The 13660-nt window shown below is 39.0% G+C and overlaps 1 protein-coding gene across 17 annotated transcripts in view; it reads right to left on the bottom strand.

The window, feature by feature from the left end:
- The window catches only part of LIMCH1 (LIM and calponin homology domains 1), a 92250-nt gene that overhangs the window by 46412 nt on the left and 32178 nt on the right, over positions 1 to 13660 (bottom strand). For 13 of the 17 annotated variants that reach the window (XM_011362791.2, XM_011362793.2, XM_023532224.1 and 10 more), the window contains 5 exons: positions 12880 to 12915; positions 7996 to 8122; positions 6081 to 6238; positions 5459 to 5867; positions 2227 to 2442 (listed from right to left, as the gene is read on the bottom strand). In XM_011362791.2, coding sequence (XP_011361093.1) covers positions 2227 to 2442; positions 5459 to 5867; positions 6081 to 6238; positions 7996 to 8122; positions 12880 to 12915 — 946 coding nt within the window. The remainder of the gene's footprint in view (positions 1 to 2226; positions 2443 to 5458; positions 5868 to 6080; positions 6239 to 7995; positions 8123 to 12879; positions 12916 to 13660) is intronic. The other 4 variants (XM_023532226.1, XM_023532228.1, XM_023532219.1 and 1 more) reach the window with 1 other exon arrangement.

Below are 13660 nucleotides of genomic sequence, written 5' to 3'. Positions count from 1 at the left end.
GTTTTACGAGTCTTGTACTTAATGCCATAGGTCTCCACATAGAGTGAGTAAAGCTTTTTTCTCTAAAGGTTAAAAGCATAGAACAAGAGAGATTAAATAGTTAGTTTATGAAGTTTAGGCTTTATGCCATCTGTTCTCTTCATTTATTACTTTAACTACTGTCACAAATAAAATCTGTTCAGCCAAGGGCAGGGTTTTCTCCAAATTCAAACTACGAAGGGGTCAGAGGGCAGACCAGATGAGAGGTAAAGAGTACGGAGTATCTGCCTAACGGCAGAGCCCTTAGGGCTGGTTCTTACAAGTAATCTGGGCTGAGTAAACGCCGTATTCCTGTAGTACGTGGCAAACGTGGGACGAATGTCACACTTATACTGTTGCTTTTTCAAAGTACAATGAGAAAGAGCTGTGCTCAGGTATGTGCAAAGAGCCTGCCACCTGACAGAGTAACCAAACTGAGGAATGGAGAGGTGTTTATGATGGGAACTTAGAAAACACTCATCATTAAGTGTGGCAAAAGAGAAATAAGAACAGAATTACTAACTCCCAGAAAAGCAATTCCACCACTGCAATGTCTAATTAATTTTGGGAACTTCTAATTTAAATTTAAGAGCATAACTTAATGTTGACTCTACCAGTAAAGTTCTCACACTACTAGCTGAATTCAATATTCTATCACACGATAATATGTAAGAACTTTTCAGAGATGGTAACGTTTATGTAAATGAAAAGTGAAATTAAATTCCTGGTCGACTCAGCATTTCCCTGGGTCACAAAACTTTCCTTCTGGAGACCAGCAAACTTGCTACCCTGGTGAGGAAATTATTTTTTGTCTATTCCAATCTGAGTCTCTTTCATAGGGCTTGAGCACTGCGGGAGAGAATTATATCCTCTCAAAAAACATATTTTATTCTTCAAAAGACAAATCCCAGAGATAAGAGAAAGAATATCCAGTCCCCCGGTGGATTTAGCTGGCTGGGTCACTTAACTCGGCCCTGGAACTAGGAGACAAGTTTTCCTCTGGACCGAACCATTCTAGGTATTGGGGAAAAATCCTGACAGTTTTCCTTTAAAATTCCAACCCAAATGCTATGAATTAAAACTACAGACCTCAGCCTCTAGTGAGAACAAATGGGGTTGAACAGAGTCCAGTTTGCACCCTGAAAGCTGGGCTGTATCTGTGGTAGTGAAACTTCGAGTTTGATGAGCAAAACCAGCACAAGCCTTTCTGGTGTAAGATTTAAGAATGCGTAATCTTCCCGATGATATTTTATACTTCACAGAGGCAAATATAATGTTCTTTTGAGTATTCTTTTTTGCTGTTCTTGAATTATCCTACATTTTGCAGCTTGGCCATTTAATGGTGTTTGCAATTACTTTGAATTTAAGGGGGTAAGCTAATAAAAAATTGGTTTGATTTTCGATTTTTTTTTTTTTAACTAATAAGAAAGATACCCTTTTATAAATATTGATGAAAAGATGAAAAGCCATCCTGGTTCTGATGGCACCAGTTATTTTCAAATTGTATTAAAGAGTCTGATGTGGTCCTGAACAAACAACAGAAAAAAATATTTTTGAGACTTATTTATTTTTCCATAACACTAGATACCAATAATGTGAAGACAAGAAAAAAATTTTCTTATTCATAATTTATATTACATGTTAGACCCACTTTTAGGGTTAAATCATGTGCCACCACTCCAAATTTATATGTTGATGTCATAACCCTTCGACCCTCAGAATGTGGCCTTATTTGGAAATAGGATTGTTACAAATGTAGTTAAGGTGAAATCATACTGGAATGGAGTGGGTCCCTAATCAGTATGACTTGTATCCTTATAAAAAGGGGAAATTTCAAAACAGACAAGCTCTTAATAAGAGTGTCATGTGAAGATGAAGTTACAGTTCAGGGAGATGGATCTACAAGCCAAGGAACACAAAGATTGCTAGCAACCATCAGAAGCTAGCAGGGAGGCCTGGAACAGATTCTCCCTCACATCCAATAGAAGTAACTAATCTTGCCAACACCTCGATTCTGGACTTTTGGCCAACAGGATGGTGAGATGATTAATTTCTATTGTTTAAGCCATTAGTTTGTGGTACTTTGTTATGGAAGCCCTAGCAAACTAATACACCTACTTAGAAAGACATAATCATTATCAAGACCTACTTATTTTTAAAAGCAGATTCTTTGAATTATCCCGAAGAGGAAAAAAGTTTGGTTCTTACCGTCAGTGCTTGGGGGACTGAATTTGGCTTCTTTATGTTGATCTCAATGCTATTGTTGTCTTGTTCCAACTCCATGGAGGACCCATGCACTCTGGCCACACCTTCAAACATCTGAGATTTGGTTAATGAGGGCGCAAGTATCGCTGCGGGACACTCTCTTTCCTTTTCCTCATCACCATGAACTGTTTTGCCATTCATGCTGACTTTCCCATCTACCTATAAAAATCAGAATGCAAAAAAAAAAAAAAAAAATATGCTATTCCCTAAAGAAAGATGAACAAAATAACACATTCAGAATCGTCTTAAAATATTATCATTTAATAATCATAGTCCAACAAAGAAGAAGCCTTTCATATGCTTCAATCGGTTTTAGAAATTAAGGCTCCTATAAATGCCATCTTTAGGGTCACCTTAAAAAGTAGTTGGCCTTCTTAGGCCACTTCACTTTAGATTACATTCCATGTTCACCTTATATAGGCTGTACTTTCATTTTAAAGTATAGAAAATAAAGGAATCTTACATATAAATGCATGCTACATACTTGGGTTCCCATTATTTTTCATTTAAGTTCTGACTGTTGTTCCATAATCTTGAAGTTTTGTTTTTCTGGTTAGTATATAAATTAGGTGGAACCACCTCAGATGAGGAAATTTTACAGGTTATCCTGGAGGAAGTAGGAGGGAATGGGTCCTTATTTTTGATGCTATCATGGAAGGTCTGGAACCTGATGCTATACTATGTTACAGTAAATCTCTATTTCTAGTTAATTTTACAGTCCTAACTTTTTCAAGAAAAAAGGCCAAGCATATCAAGATATTTTTTGTTTTGCATCCATGTCTAAGGAAGGTTGTAAGAGCAACAAAGGAGGAGCTGAGAGGGTGGTCAGTCTGGCTTATGAAAGGCATCTAGAAATCTCTGTCTTGTAGTCTGAGGCACTATATATAGAATGGTTATGAGAAGAAGCTCTGCAGTTAGACGCCTAAGATTGAGTCCTGGCTCCATCATACAATAGCTCTGTAATCTTCGAGCTCGGTTTCCTCATCTGCAAAATATATAGTAATAGCATCTCCCTGATATGGCAATTTTATGGATTAATATAGGTACAGAGTTTAGTACAGTACCTGGCTCATTTTTAAGTATCTAAATATTACTTATTATTATTACTATGCCTTCTAAAATCTGTAATCCATAAGAAATTTAAATCACAACTGAGCACATACACATAAATATAACTGAAATTAGAGTTTCTCAAAATATTTACCTTTATTATGTGTAATGCACTAGGCTGTTTTTTTTTTTATTGTATTCTAGTCTACTTCATTTTGTTCAAAATGATGCTTCCAAATCACTAAATTGATTTTATAACCTAGCAACAGGTGGCAGCTCTCAGTCTGGAAAACACTCTGTTAAACTATTTCACTTGATTTCCTTTACTCAATTATGTTGCACTGGGAATCGAAGCCTGTATTCTCTGCTTTGCCCCCGCCACACCAACACACACATCCCGTAGCTTATGTCCTGGCATTATCTGGTAACGTCTGTTGATTTATGTTTTATCTTGGACCACAAGTGTGTCCGCCCACTCAGTGGTGGGGCTATGAATAGGGTTGATAGTCATCAAGGCCTACAATGAGTCAAGGGCTCATTGGTGGTTAAGAGTGAGCCCCAGCTCTAAAGGACCTCTACTCAAGCTCCTCACCACCCTTCATGAATGATCTTCCTGAGGCCTCTACAATGTCATGCCACAGTGGTCAGGAACTGGGTTTTCTCAGGGCCAAAGTCTTGCAATTAAGTCATTTATCTGAATTCTTCCGTTTAAATGATCATATTGTACTGTTTATATAAAGGAGGGGAAGTGGACATCTAGATGATCTGATCAGATGCCTTGGATGCCAACTTAAATAAATGTATTCCCTACCCCCGGTCTGAGTCACCTCAACATCAAACCTTCCTTCGTGAATGATGACAGCTCATCATGGGCCCGAGCTGAAGGAGAGTTGTGCAGCACTTGGGTGGGCTGTCAAGCATGTATATCTGTGCGAACAAGAGTCTGCATGATGAATAGCTCATCTTCTCAGGAAAAAATTCATGTATTTATTCAATAAATATTTGCTTAATGCCTACTGTGTCCTAGCCACCTATGCCAGGCTTTCAGGACAAAGCTGTGAACAACAAAGACACTGCCCCTGTCCTTCAAGGGTCAAACATCTCAATTCAAGCAGGGGAAACAGCCGCAACATTTTTCTTTTGTTCTGCCAAAGCCTAAAGCACAGATTTAAAAGACACATTCAGAGTTATTTAAGTAAAGATCAGCAAGTGTGGTTTGGTTCCCTCTGAAATTCAACAGAAAGATACCTGGCATAACATCGCTCAATTAGTTTAGTAAAGCAAACTTTGATTACGGTCACATGCCTGCTAGTGACGAATTCCACCTCTGTCTACTATTACAAACTCATGTGGTATGCAGGGACAATGAGAACCGATATATATATTTTTTGTAGTGAATAGAGTTTAAAACAGAGAATGAGTGCCTCCTTATAATGTGAGGGAAAATACTGGAATTTGAGAAAGTGAAAAGATGTTTGGTTGTCATAGGTTCTTTGCTTCTGGAACATTATTTTACACATTCTTTGGTTAAAAAAACAACCTAGTTTCTTTCTACTTAAAAATATTTTAAAAATTTGTTTCATTTGAGGACCAAGAACATCCCATAATTCCATGTGTTCCTTGTATTATTACTCTTTTCAGCTCTAGCATCTTTTTGGATATAATGTCAATTACTTCCTAAAAGAGAGATAGCTGTCTACATTTCTATGTAAACCAAAAGCAATTAAAATTTTATTTTAAGGAGTTTGCAGTAACAGCAGATTAATTGGAGATATGTAGGATGTTACTAAATTAGGTTTTGTGACCACCATATAGAGAGACCACGCCATTACATCAAATTAGAAAATAGACTTTGCTCACAGAAATGACACTACCATCAATCTCAGCAGAGCCCATGAATATTAACAGCAGGAACCGAGGGGAACCATCTAGCCCTTCACCATTTGCAAACCAAATCTTGGAGAGATACAAACTTTGCAATTGTAAATGTTAACACATTTTGCTTTTGTTTGCATTTTCTTTTGAAACCAAAAGAAAATAATTGTACTTCCATGAGACGAGATACTTCTTTTCATTGACTGCCTGGGGTTCAGTTTTAGTTCTACTCTTAAGGAACTTATCCTACCTTAAAGGTCTTCAGAACCTCTTGAGAGTTTTTGGGCTGGGAGTAAGGCTTGGGCGTCAGCATAGGCACTGCTTTGGGAGTGACAGTTTTGCTTGGAGACCCACTGCCTGCTGACATGCTTGTATCCAGAATGCTGGTATGAGCGATGGTGGTTTCCACAGTGGCAGTGAATTTGGGTGGAGGCAGTGACTGTTGTCGCAGGTATTTCATGGGGTTGGGGTCATTCAGGAAGGAGGATGTGTTTGGCTCTGTTGAATGGCTTCTTTCCAGGATTTTTGGCATTTCCAAGCGTTCAAGAACAGCCTCACTGATGGTGAATCTCTCTATGTACTGCTGAAGGATCCCCTCTGCCTCCTCCTGGGACTGTGCATTCTTATACGCCTCATGCAACTCCCTCTCTCTCCGCTCTCTAAGGGATGTGCATGGGAGAGACAAATAATAACAAAGTCAACAGTAGTCACAAAAATTGCAAAGAAGACCTTGGTAAAAATCAAGGTACAGCTGAAGGGACAGCACAAGGAGGGTATAATATTGACGTCAGAGCTTTTGTGCTAACCAACAAGTTTTAGAAAAAGTACATCTAGCTAATATTGTACATTAAACAACAACAGAATGAACCTACTTTTCTTGAACAATTTCTCTGTAGGTTTTGATGCTTTTCCTTCGTTCACTTGTCCCATCCTCTCCAGCCAGTAACTTCTCCATCTTTTTCCTTTCTTCCTCTTTCTTGATTAAGTCCTGCGAAGCACTTCTTCTACGGCTCTTCCAACGAGCCAGGTCCTATGGGGGGGTGGATTCGGTGTAGATAGAACATACTTTTTCAGACTTGCACATGATTTCATTTTTACTCTTCAGAGTTTTTTGAGCACTGACTGTGGGCAGGCACTATGCTAGGGCATTCCCACACAATCCAAGGTAAGTCTGTTTGGAAAAGGAATGAATGCCTCGAAGGCAGGAAGCCTTCGGCTATATCTACACTATCTATAGCAGGGCAGCGCATTTATTTAAACATGGCAATGTGAAATTTGCAATCATATTCCATGTCAGTTGCCAGATTTTAAAGTACTGCCTCACAGGGGATTATAAGAAAGTTCATTTCTTGCTATTTATGATCTCTGTATTGTGGATGGACTTGCTGACAATACAATGGTAGGAATTAATCAAAGACCTACATGATGTTCTCAGGGAAGGACAAAAAGGCAGAAAAAATTGGCTTTGGGGTCTTATAGAACCAATGATTCTATATGTATTAATTCTTCTGATTCTTACAACAATCTCACCACAAATCCTACAGTCAGTTGCAGCATAATGACGAAGTGAGGATCCTGGAGTCAGGTGGGTGAAATTTCAGCTGTGGGAAATAATCCTAGCTCTCTCTCTTCCATGCTTTGGAATCTCAGGCCTCTGTACCTCAGTTTCCTTATCTCTAAAATAGGGATGATAATAACTCCTACTCTTACAAGCCTGTTGTGGGGGTTAAATGAGAATATATATAAGTTGCCAGACACATAGTAACTGCTCAATATATTGTAGACATAAATATTACTACATTTCGTTGACTGTGAAGTTAACTTTTTTTAACATTTATTTTTTAATTTAACTTTTATAGTTTTTAAAAATTTCTAATTAATTAATTAATTAATTTTATGGTGACATTGGTTAATAAAATCCAATAAGTTTCAGCTATACACCTTAAAGGTAAGGCATATATATATATTTACACTGTGTTCACCTCCCATAGTTAGATTTCTTTCTATCACCACATATTTGAATCCCTTTACCCCGTCTACCTCCCTCTCCCCCCATCAGAAATTAACTTTTTTGACTAATGGTAAAGTTTGCAATAGCCATCTCAGAGTGCTCTGTGAGGATTAAATGAAATAATCCACTCTCCCACCTCTCCTGCCTACTGCCAAGCTCTTCCCCTGACCTGGCTCTTTGCTCTCAGTACAAAGGAAACCTCGAGGCTCTCGTCAGGCTCTGAAGCCTTCCTTCCCTGGTTCTAATCCTGGCTCTCTCACTGACTAACTGTGTGACTTTGGGCAAGTTACTTAGCTGGTCTGGGACTCATCTGTGGAACTGAGGATGATAACAGTTGCTAGCTCATTGAGTCACTAAGAGGATTAAAGCATTACAAGCAAGGCACTTAGAACAGTGCCTGTCACTGGTATGCTTTCAATACCAGCAATTATTGTCATCATCATCATCAATTTCAAACACATAATCTCGAAAGACACAGTGCATTTTTACTTCCCATGGCAGTGGCTTCCCTTCAGTTCCCCTCTCTTTTGTGGCCAAGCGTCTAGCAAGGGTACTTGCCTGTGTCACTCACACCTCACTCTCCATGTTTCTATTAACCTGCCTTTAATTCTCACATTTATTGTGTCACTGTTTGAAATCCTCCAGGGGCTCCCTTCCCCTGCATGGCTTTCAAGTCCAATCCACCCACCCCACCTGATTTTCTGCTCCAAAGGGCCTCTAACTCTTCATGCTAGGTAGCCTCCCCACTGTTGCCCGTGGCCTTGGTGGGCACTCACATCTTGCCATTTGTCGTCCTCTTCCCGCAGCTGGTTATTTATCAGCTGCAGCTGCTCCTGGCGGGCCCTGCTGTGCGGCTGCACTGTGGCTTCCTCTTCACACCGCATGTCAAACATACTCGTGCTCCTGAGTGCAGACAGAGCAGAGAAAAATGGACCGGGATCAGAACCCGCACGAATCCGCGCGTTCTGGGACGTTCTGCCGCGTGAGGGCGCCACCGCGTTTGGAAAACCGTCCCTTCTCCCTCAATAATTTAAGACAGCTGCGTGATCGCAGTCTGTTCCTTCAGCCAGTAGCGAGCATGCCAGCACCCCCACCTCTTCTTTTACAGCAAAAGCCCAAATGTGACCATCTTTGTCTTCAGTGGTGGCTGCATCAGGTCAATGTAATTTTTTATGTAGGTGACAAAATATGCTTTAATAAGAGATAGGAAAAGGTATATGAAGCTCTGGGCTCCTATCATTTGGAAATGCATTAGAAAATAAGAGAACTAAAAGATATAACGTGGGGAGAATTTGTGGAGGAGGGTGGCGTTCCATAAAATGAAACACTATTACAGTAAATGCTCTTTTGTGTAAAAGACCTGGCTTCTTCATTTTCAAAAAAATCATATGGCCTTAAAGCCGCATTGTACTATTTTCTGAATTTTGGAAGCATGTAACAACTATGCATTAGTGATACATGTTTGATGTGGTTCTTTCTATTTCCTGTGAAATTATCTATAAATCAATAGTGCAGTTCTTGGTATCTTGGAATCAAGAAAATAAGGTAGTTTATAGTAAGATTAAGGGATATATAAATCAGTATATATTTTGTATCCTAATACTCTCACAATCATTTTACTTTATTTTTGTCAGGTTCGCTCTAAATTTATTCTTTTAAAAGAAAAAATATAGGGAAAATGATTTTTAAAAGCCCTCAAGCTGTACATTAATTGATATATTCTGTAGAAGCTTATTAAATAGTGGGCAAGACCATAGGGCCTTTTCTATGATGCTTACTTAGACCTTTGTTACAACAAAAGTTGAATCATCAAGATGAAAGCAGAAATGAAAACCAAAGCAAAATCTTCCCTTTTTTTTCCTCTCAAAGAAACAATGAACTCTGAGACCAAGTGGGTTATACAGTCCCAAAATGAAGAAATGGAGGGCCCTTTAAAGTTCACCTCTAAGAAGAGAAGACTGTGATAGTCCATTTTTGAAGCCAGTTTAACACAAAAAGAAAAGCCATGCACTTAGACACCACCTAACTCCAGACATCATCGATGATGTCCATAATAGTTATTGCCATGGCCAGACAATGAACAATAGCAGCATCACTGGATGCTAGTGGGTTATTTAGCAGGCAGCTCTCTGGAAGGAAAATGACCTCCAAGGCAGTGGCTGCTCACCTTCATTTCAGACCACTCAAATGAATTTGCAAGGGTGCGTAGGTGCCTCTCACGTCTCTCTAGATGTTGGACAATTTAAGTCTGACCTAAGAGAGCTGAAATTGAAGACTGTACTTGTAATCTCTTCCCCAAGAATATCGATAATCTGACTGCACAGAAGGACTTTTATCTGAGGCTTCTCCTCTTAGCTCAGATATGACAAACCACTGTGTGAAGCTGCCTTCACATACTCAGTAGATGTTAATTGTGGCAGCTGTGTCTTCCTGAAAGCTAAACTGTAGTCCTCAAGAGGCAGGAGGGGCTGTCATTTTTCACTTATTTTATACTATTTATTAATGTTGTTTAGGAAAGATTTAGGAATTCGCAGAGTTAGGTAGAAAAGTCTAACCCATGTTTTTTAAACTTCATGGATCAAAATTCCCTTAAGTAGGCTTTCCAGAAAGAAAATGAAATTCATCCCAGTCCTCAGAGTTAAAAAAAAAAAAAAATCTTACCTTTAAATTTATTCAATTCAGTCAGTTCATCTTTTAAGGCAATTCGCAGTCTTTGCGAAGATCTTAGAAGATATAAACCTCTCTGAGCTGGGACTCTCTCACAAATCACTCAGTAGTTAGCCAATTGTTGGAGAGAAAGTCTTTTCTTTCTACTTTGCCATCTATAGTTTCTAAAGAGCAGAATATTGGTGTAGGCTACAGTGGCTGGCCATATAGTCGGGTCTTATTCTACGACCCCAGGAAGAAAATAGCAGGCTTCTCCAGGATTGAGAATAGGTTATCTCACTCCACCGGCATGGAGAGGGCAGGAGCAAGGCCTTCAGAGCCGCCTTCTTCTGTCCTGGGTTCCTATTTGTTCCCACCATGAAGTTCTAATTACCTCAGCCCAAATGTAGCCAAAAGCTGGTTAGTGAAATAAAAAGAGAAACTCTTATTTGCTCTCTCTCATATCAGGAAGTACTATTTTTTCCCAGAGTTGTATTTTTTTTTTTTTAAGAAATATAAGAAAATTGACCAAAAAAGAAATAAAATTATGAGCAATACCTTTACACCATTTCAAAAAAAGGAACTAAGCAACTTGAAAATTGATAATACTAGACAGAAAATGGGCTGAGTCACCCAATCAGAAAATGCTCTCTAATTCAGAGGTTGGACTCAACCTCCAAAATGGGGTGTGTGTCTAGGGATCCTAGAGAAGTCCAGATTCGAAAATGTGAATTTGACTTCCACTAAACCTGTGCTTTTCAGCACAATAAGCTCTGCCCTTGGGCTACTGAGACAAGGGACACTGGCTGCAGAGCCCAGGAGTATCTCTCTTGGTGATGGGTTGGCATGTTTGAGGGCCAGCATTAATTTACCTCAAGGGGCACCTGGAAATCATTTCTGGGCCAAGTCTAAGGTAAGGGAATTAAGAATAAAATGGCCTATGGCTCTCACAGGCTCTGTTGGTGGGGAGAGTGTTGGGAGAGAAGGAGTGTGGAAACAAAGACGAGGGCAAGAAGGTGAAACTAAATCTACGGAAACATTCTTGGCTTGCCAGGAGGCGGAAATTTCTGTTTGCCTGTGTGGTAGGTCTACCCCTGACCTGCATTTTCCTTAAAGGGCACATCTTTTTTTGATTGGGATGTATTTTAAGAATGTGTCAATTATAAATAAATAGAGTCTGTGCCAATATTTGCCCTTAAAGATTTGAAAAAAGGGAGATGGTAAGAGAATAAACTAAATATATTATGAATTTCTATTTAAAAAATAAACTTCCAGTATAAACTTTTCATTTTTTTCCCCACATGGTTTCCTGTAAATTGTATCTACTCCAAGAAGGAAATTTGGGCTTTTGATATTCCTAGCTAAGATGCCTGGAAAAGAAGCTCCTTTTACCCTTCTTATTCCATAAGGCTGCTTTCTGTAAATTTAGAGGTGAGACAGGAGTCCCCAGCCTCCACTCCTTAAAAAAAATCGTTAACTTCTCCTGGGGGTAAGCTTTCATATCCAGGTACAGGCAAAGTCTGAAAGCTCTTTAATAAAGTTCTTTTCTTTCAACTTTTAGGGTTTCCCAGAGATCCATCTTAGGCAAATTACCTAGAGGCTTCACACTGATGAAGAATAAATCTATTCTATCAAAATATTTTTGCTAACCAAATCAAAGTAGTGTTTTGCCTATCAATCTTATGTAATCCTCTTTTCAATGAATGCTAAATATTGCCACTACAGATTTTAAAAGCAATAATTACCAGGGCTCAATTTTATAGACTACTTAACTCTGTGCAGTTAGTTAAGCTCATGCACTAGTTGGTTTTGGTTTTAGAAATGAATGTTCTGTATGTCAGGCTACAAAACAATCAGAGATTGCACATTGGAAAGTGGTATCCTTGGTGCTAGAGTCAGACTGCTTAGAGCTAAGACCAACTAAGCTGACTTCTTGAACATAGACACGGAAAAAGCACAATTTGAAAACTGAAGTTTTTGCTAGCTCTCATTGTCACTGGTGGAGACAATATTTGTGTGTTCTACACTCCTCTTTAGAATCCTCATTATATGACTTGGAACTATGGCTCAGAACAGGAAGATGGAGAAAGAATGCTGGTGCTCACTCTTCTGATGGCCCGGACTCCCACGAGGCCACAAAATGCCGCTCACAGAGAAGAGACATCAAGCTAAGCAGGCAACTGATATTGGAACTGGATATTAATCATGTTTCTTAAAAATCAAATTACTCAAATTGAGGAAGCTAGTGTTCAGCTAAGAAAACTTTTGCATTGGATATTTGTTTCGGAATACTGTGTATGGAAAATTCATTTTCGAAATGGAGTTATTAATGTGGTAACGAATGGGAGGGTGTGGATTCTTCTCAAATTTGGAGGTGAGGTGGGGGATGGAGAATGAGTCTCTGAGAAGATTAGAAACCAAGTAGCAGAGAGGGGAAGCCCAAGTCCTGTTTTACATCTTGACCCCTTGCTATGCCACAGAACTTGACCAAAACCCAACGTTTCGGTTTCAAGCGTCCCATAGTTTATGTTGCTCCAACCTAGGAGGAACTTGGGCTTCTGAATCTATAATTAGTGGTTTAGGATTTATTTTCTTAGCTTAAAATACGTGACTATGAGAATGACTGCTTCTTTGTTAACTCCAAGCCCTAACATATCAAGGATTAAATGCAAAAAGCAGAATACCTTTTTAATAATTCTGTGGTTCAAAAGGGGTACCAACATTCAAATGGTAACGAGAACAACTTAAACATGCCCCATCTATGAAAAGCAAATGTTAAGTTTTAAGCAGCAGCTGCATATTAGAATCATGCTTCAGTTGCTTTTTCATTCATCTCTGCTGCACAGAACATATGTTCTGCATTCCAACTTCAAGTGCTTTTCTGAGGCTGCACAAGTCAGTTAGCTGTTCAGTTCACTGTTGCATCCATTGCATATCCATTAGTGGTAAGTATTGAAGGCATGCAGTTTAGGCTATAGTAATTAATGTATTCCTATGAATACAAGACAACTTACTCTGCGTCATCAGACACAGGAGTTCTCGGACCGTATCTATAAGACCAAATACAAAATTAGACGATTGGCAAGATGGAAGGTTAATGCTGTAACCAAGCTGAAAAGAAAAACTGCCAGTGAACTGTATGTGTACCAAACCTGTTTTGCTGATCATACTGGAAGAGAAGTGTCATTATAAATTAGCAATATTCGTTAAATGCTCAAAGTGAAATAAAAGTCTTGACAGTTCCGAAGAATGCAAAATTTGTATTAAAATGCAGAGGAGAAATGAAAATAATCCCCACACTACCCACAAAAAAAGAATCTTCAACATAAACAGGAAAAGACTTTAGTGCAACCCACAATGTTTAGAGAAAGCAGCTTATAAACACCCAAACCTGTATTATGGTTGTTCACAAACAGCTAACCCATTCATGCCTTTACACTCAGCTGTAATGGGCTGTCATGGACACTCAACATGGAAGCACGCACTTACTGACCCTTTCCCTGATGTGTTAATGCATTTGCACAATGACATCAAAGAGCATTTCTGCAGCTTTCTGAAAGCAAACCAGAACTCCAACCAGAACCCCAATCAGTGCCTTCCTCATGCATTTGACAAAAACCACAATTCCTAGAAAACTGGCAGCCTTAATCCAAACCAGATTTGGATATTCTATCACTTGAAAAACAAGTTTTTTACACTCTTTTATATTCTTCTGATTATTTTGATCTACAAAGTTGTACCCGCTACGATATAGGCACAAGTTTTAATGGGTCTGATAGAGCAAAGAAAAAGGTC

Source organism: Pteropus vampyrus, unplaced genomic scaffold (genome assembly GCF_000151845.1).
Source record: "Pteropus vampyrus isolate Shadow unplaced genomic scaffold, Pvam_2.0 Scaffold79, whole genome shotgun sequence".
Lineage (NCBI taxonomy): Eukaryota > Metazoa > Chordata > Mammalia > Chiroptera > Pteropodidae > Pteropus > Pteropus vampyrus.
The sequence above is the reverse complement of the archived record's forward strand: the minus strand, read 5'-3'. Positions and strand labels throughout refer to the sequence as shown.